Source organism: Hemibagrus wyckioides, linkage group LG18 (assembly GCF_019097595.1).
Source record: "Hemibagrus wyckioides isolate EC202008001 linkage group LG18, SWU_Hwy_1.0, whole genome shotgun sequence".
Lineage (NCBI taxonomy): Eukaryota > Metazoa > Chordata > Actinopteri > Siluriformes > Bagridae > Hemibagrus > Hemibagrus wyckioides.
This window is the reverse complement of record NC_080727.1, coordinates 1,257,501-1,263,353: the sequence shown is the minus strand read 5'-3', so window position 1 is coordinate 1,263,353 and position 5,853 is coordinate 1,257,501. Positions and strand designations below refer to the sequence as shown.

The window sequence follows — 5,853 nt, the reverse complement described above, 5'->3', positions numbered from 1 at the left end:
CCGTAATCCAAACTCGTAATCCAATACCAGGCAATAGTAATCCAAAACCAAAAGAATAACTTGAACGTCAATCCGGAAACACGAAACCGAAACTCGTAATCCAAAGTCCGTAGTCCTAAATTCCACAAAGCCGTATACACCAATAACTGTTTGAAGCCACGTGGTACCTTCCACCAGAATGATACTTCGCGATATGGCGTGGTGAGCATGCCGTATAAAAACCCTGGGGCACTTCCTCGGTGGTGGCCTAATACTCAGGTGAGGTCTCCCTTCGGTGGCCTGGTGTCACTGGCACCATTACAATTTGTTTGCCTGTTTGATTTGCTACTCTGCTTACTGATTACTTTCAGCCTGTTTTCCTGGACTACCATCCTGGTTCACGTTTTGGATTTGTTTGCTGTGTTTGCAATAAATCTGGGTGTGGATTCATGATCTTATTGATATTGTGTAATGACTTTAGAAAAGAAATTTCCAGACCTTCCCTATATCCCATACCTTAAACATCATCATCATCTTTCTTTCTCTTCCTTAGTGTCAGGAATAAGAACACTTCGAATGATTTGTCAAAAAATTTTATTAAATTTTTTTTTAGAAATGTTCTATGCCAAAACTCAGACATTCTCATCCATAGCTAAGGGTGTAACGCGTGTACACTCTTCTTCTCACTCACTTTAAATACCTGACAAACACAAACACATCACAGTAATGAAGTGAGGGAGTTTCAGTAAAAGGAAACAAAGCGCTCAGTGAATTTTCCCTTTGTTGTGCTTCCTGAAATGAAAAGCTCTGAGTGCATGTAACATTACATACACAAATCCGCTGGTTACGCTGCGAGCTGCATTCCAATACGCTGTCTAACACACCCTTATCCACTTCCCCTTGTAGACATATTACAAGCTGTCCTTCATACTAAACTTATTGAAGGTATCAGGCTGATATTTCATTAGGAGTGCATTTTACTGATGAGTACAGAGCAGGTAAGTCTCTTCAGCTACGTCAATCTCACTGCTGAACTGGAAGATGTTCCTGCTCATACACACTCCTTGTGTGTTGAAGGTGTGTTAAAACCGGTACTAGAAGGCAGGGTGGCGATTAGCAAGAAGCAACAGATTCATGAAGCTAAAGCTCTTCTCTAAAGTGCATCTGGAATTGAGGTAAGGCAAATACACATCAGGGCTAAAAGTCTACATGCATCAGCAAGAAATGTCTTTATTTTATCAGAAATCAAACAATAAACCACCTTTTTACACACACACACACACACCTATTTTACCGACTTACTCTGTCATTCTGGATAAAATGCTGATATACAGACGTGTCTGGATTATGTGAAGTGTCCAGAAGAACATCAAACGATAGACAGACAGTACACAGTATCAGATGTTTCTGGAAGATGGATATTAAATATTACTGAATTCATCTAAAGCTGTGTTAGTGTTAGAGCTCTGATGAAATGAAAGCAGCTGCTGAAGCATGCAGACTTTCAGACCCGACTTGTGAAGCGCGAAGTGTAAGGCCACTGTTCAGGATAGAAAGACACAGAAACACAAAAAAACTCAGGAATTTACAGGAGACGAAAATACACAAACCTCTCAGCTGGGTCTCACTGGGTTTCTTTAGACCTCAGTCTCTTGCAAAAGCTACATCCGTGTACGATATGTGTTCGAATGAAGTTTCAGCTGACTCCGCCCCTCACCCTACTCTTAACCACAGGTTACCTATGCAATCATCTTCTTCATCTACAGTTACAAGAGTGCACACCAGTTTGAATGAAAATAAGCAGATAAAAAAAAGCTAAGCAGGAGGGATGATTTCTAAGCTGCACTCTTTTCTTTACTGCCCTCTGCATCTCTGAGCTGATCTTAAGGTCAGCGGTTCCTTATTTATAAGAGAACCGGACTCAGCGTAGTGTTTTCCTGTAGGTAAAAACATTCTCCACTGGCTGCTCTGGTGCTCGCTCTCTCCCTCAGCTGATTGAGTTTTTCAGCTTCCTTTCTTTCGAAGGTTTTTTTATTGAACAATTTAAAGCTCTAACTCGATGAACTTGCTGCTGCACTGGTGACGTTGTTGTTCTGTCCGTCCTCGAGAGCTCGGTTCTCCTCTTTCAGGTTCATGTTGCTGGACTCCGTGTCTGCTTTGGTCTTTGTCAACCTTTATAAAGTTAAAAGAGCAGTCAGTCACTGATATGAAAGAAATCTGAAGTTTTACATGTGTGACGTAAATGTGGACATTACACACATAAACTACTGACATGATCACATGTTTACCATTTTACAGTAGTTTTAATCAGTATACACTGATCAGCCATAACATTGGCCCGTGTGATCCGATCCAACAGACGAGCTACTGTTGCTCAAATTGAGGAAGAAGTTAATGCTGGTTCTGATAAAAAGGGGTCAGAATACACGGTGCATCTCAGTTTGTTGTGTATGGGGCCGCATAGCCACAGACCAGTCAGGGTGCCCGTGCTGACCCCTGTGCACTGCCGAAAGCGCTAACAATGGGCATGTGAGCATCAGAACTGGACCACGGAGCAACAGAAGAAGGTGGCCTGGTCTGATGAATCATGTTTTCTTTTACGTCACTTAGATGGCCGGGTGCGTGTGCGTCTCTTACCTGAGGAACACATGGCACCAGGATGCACTATGGGAAAGGGGGACCAACACAATATTAGGCAGGTGGTCATAATGTTATGGCTGATCGGTGTATTTGTTACAAATTTAACAATAATTCCAATAAGCATGTTTCTGTGGAATATTCTGAATGTTTCTCACTTCTCTCTGTTGAAGATGAGGAAGTCTCGTTGTACGCAGTCGAGGCGCTGCTGCAGATGACCGTTCTGCACAACACAACAACACACACATCAATTATCCTGGTAACTGCTGTGTTTCAGGCTGGAGCTGGTTATTCTGAGCAATCAAAACAACGACAGTATGTTTATGGCGTTTATGGCAGGTGTCTTTATGCAGAGTCTTTATTATAGAAGTGTTGTGTGGATTCTATCAGTAAACACGTCCTGATACTGTCACGTGAGTTCTCCATGCAGAGGCTCTCGGTACGTATACCAGCGTGCGGAGCTAAGGCGCGATCTGACGTGTTGTCATGTGTTCATTTACGCTGACGTGTGTTTAGTTGAGATTCCTGTATTGTCTCCTTCTATCTCCTGTCATCATCTCCTCTTCATTGCCTCTCACCTTTTTCTATTTGCCTCTTGATTAATTTGTGTATTTAAAAAACCCATGGATTATTTAAAACAACAAAGCGCTAATTTATAAGTACAAGCCAGACCTTATCTAACAGAGTGTTTATAGCTGAGAGAAACTGCAGAACATTCAGAGATATTTACGACACCCGGCTTTCTGTCCTAAACATCACAGGCCATCAGTCTTACAGAGAATGAAGTGAATCAATCATGGCATGAATTTCTGCCACATTATCTTTAATTTAATCAAGCTAATGCTCTCATTAAAGCAGAAAAACAAATGCGCATGGAGAGAGAGAAAAAATGGGAGAGGAGAATAAAGGTTAGATAAGAAGCGAGGCAGAGAAGAGAGAGACGATAAGAGGGAGGAGGAGCTCAGTTTCTGCTTGCTGTGTTATCTGTGATTTAATTGAACGGATGCTCTGTACATTACAGTCTTGACTACAGTTGTGGCTCTGAGGAGACGACATGAGGGTTCTCTAGGACGTATATGCCCCACCCCTGGGGCGTGGCTCACCCTATATTGAGTGATATACTTGGTCCATTTGTGGTTTTATTTCCTTTCCAATATCTTCTTGGTTCAGGAAAGAAATGATTGTAGTTTTTAGATTCAGAAGAGGGAGGAGTTTGTGCGAGATGTTTCTCTGGCTCTTTTCCCTGTTCTGCTCATTTGGCTAGTTCGTTAAGCTACTGTCAGGTGTGTGTGTGGATTCAGCTATGTCTCAAAAGCCGTTGTGTAAATCAAGCGCATGGCTCCGACTTCGATGGGAAATACGTCACCATGCAGAATGGTACACAGCTAGGCAGCTGCTTCATGGAGAACTTCTCACAAACTCTGTAACTTTACACAGCAGAGCTAACAAAAAGCTCTCAGATGAGCAAAGAAAGAAATCGGAAAGTTAATCCGTTACCTGCGGAGATCCGTCAGAGCCCTGATCCCTCGTCTTCCTCGCTAACCTCTTCTTCTTCTTGTGCAGTGGCTTCGACTCCAGGATCATCTCTTCCAGCTCAAACGTGGGGTCGCAGTTTAGTCTCCGTCTCTGAGGACGTGTTAAAAATATTCTGATTATTAAAACAAACCCTGGGCAGATGGAGAACACACCCAGGAGTCCAGAGGCTCATTCTTATGTATTGAGCATTTTCACGGCCATCTGTTATGTAAACACACTGCAGAAAAAATTTATTGATGGTTTTTTAATCAAATTTGTATTTCTTAGGTAACGTTCAGTTCATAAAGAATAGAAAATAAAAATATTATAGAAATATAAGAATAGCTGTTGTCTCCTTCCCACTGCTTCACTGCTACATGTACAGTCTTACCTCTACACAAGTCTGCTTTCACAAACTCAGGTTTAACTGGAGTTTTATTCTCAGAGGTTTTTTCCTCAGCATTTTAATTACAACTATTCACAGAGAATATGTATGTGTGTAGGTTTGTGTGTATATATTTATATATTTATACGTGTGTGTGTATGAGTGTGTATGAGTGTGTATGTATATATATACACTGAACAAAATTATAAACGCAACACTTGTTTTTGTGCCATTTTTCATGAGCTGAACTCAGAGATCTAAGACTTTTTCTATGTACACAAAAATGTACACAAATCTGTCTAAATCTGTGTTAGTGAGCACTTCTCCTTTGCTGAGATAATTCATCCACCTCACAGGTGTGGCATATCAAGATGCTGATTAGACAGCATGATTATTGCACAGGTGTGCCTTAGGCTGACCACAATAAAAGGTCACTCTAAAATGTGCAGTTTTATCACACAGCACAATGCCACAGATGTCGCAAGTTTTGCGGGAGTGTGCAGTTGGCATGATGACTGCAGGAATGTCCACCAGAGCTGCTGCCCGTGAACTGAATGTTCATTTCTCTACCATAAGCTGTCTCCAAAGGCGTTTCAGAGAATTTGGCAGTACATCCAACCGGCCTCACAACTGCAGACCACGTGTAACCACACCAGCCCAGGACCTCCACCTCCAGCATCTTCACCTCCAAGATGGTCTGAGACCAGCCACCCGGACAGCTGCTGCAACAATCGGTTTGCATAACCAAAGAATTTCTGCAAAAACTGTCAGAAACCGTCTCAGGGAAGCTCATCTGCATGCTCATTGTCCTCATCGGGGTCTCGACCTGACTGCAGTTCGTCGCCATAACCAACTCAAGTGGGCAAATGCTCACATTTGATGGCGTCTGGGACTTTGGAGAGGTGTTCTCTTCACGGATGAATCCCGCTTTTCACTGTACAGGGCAGATGGCAGACAGCGTGTATGGTGTCGTGTGGGTGAGCGGTTTGCTGATGTCAACGTTGTGGATGGAGTGGCCCATGGTGGAGGTGGGGTTATGGTATGGGCAGGCGTATGTTATGGAAAACGAACACAGGTGCATTTTATTGATGGCATTTTGAATGCACAGAGATACCGTGACGAGATCCTGAGGCCCATTGTTGTGCCATTCATCCACGACCATCACCTCATGTCTCATGTTATATATATAAATTTACATATGTGTGTGCGTGTGTATATAGATGTGTGTGTGTGTGTATATGTGTGTGTGTGTGTGTGTGTGTGTGTAAAACAGGCAGTCTCTAACGTTAGGGATGAAGCCCGGTGGGACGTCTTTACTCAGCACAGCGTCCCAGTTG

At 42.7% G+C, this 5,853-nt stretch overlaps 1 protein-coding gene across 2 annotated transcripts in view; it reads right to left on the bottom strand.

Moving 5' to 3' along the window:
• Positions 1 to 556: 556 nt before the first annotated feature.
• stk32a (serine/threonine kinase 32A) overlaps positions 557 to 5,853 on the bottom strand; it is a 25,861-nt gene continuing 20,564 nt past the window's right edge. Inside the window, exons 10-13 of one of the 2 annotated variants that reach the window (XM_058414710.1) lie at positions 5,802 to 5,853; positions 4,114 to 4,242; positions 2,775 to 2,839; positions 557 to 2,151 (exon numbers count right to left, since the gene is read on the bottom strand). The exon at positions 5,802 to 5,853 is cut by the window's right edge and continues 74 nt beyond it. In XM_058414710.1, the coding sequence (XP_058270693.1) occupies positions 2,031 to 2,151; positions 2,775 to 2,839; positions 4,114 to 4,242; positions 5,802 to 5,853 (367 nt within the window). In that variant the 3' untranslated portion in view covers positions 557 to 2,030. The other variant, XM_058414711.1, reaches the window with a different exon arrangement.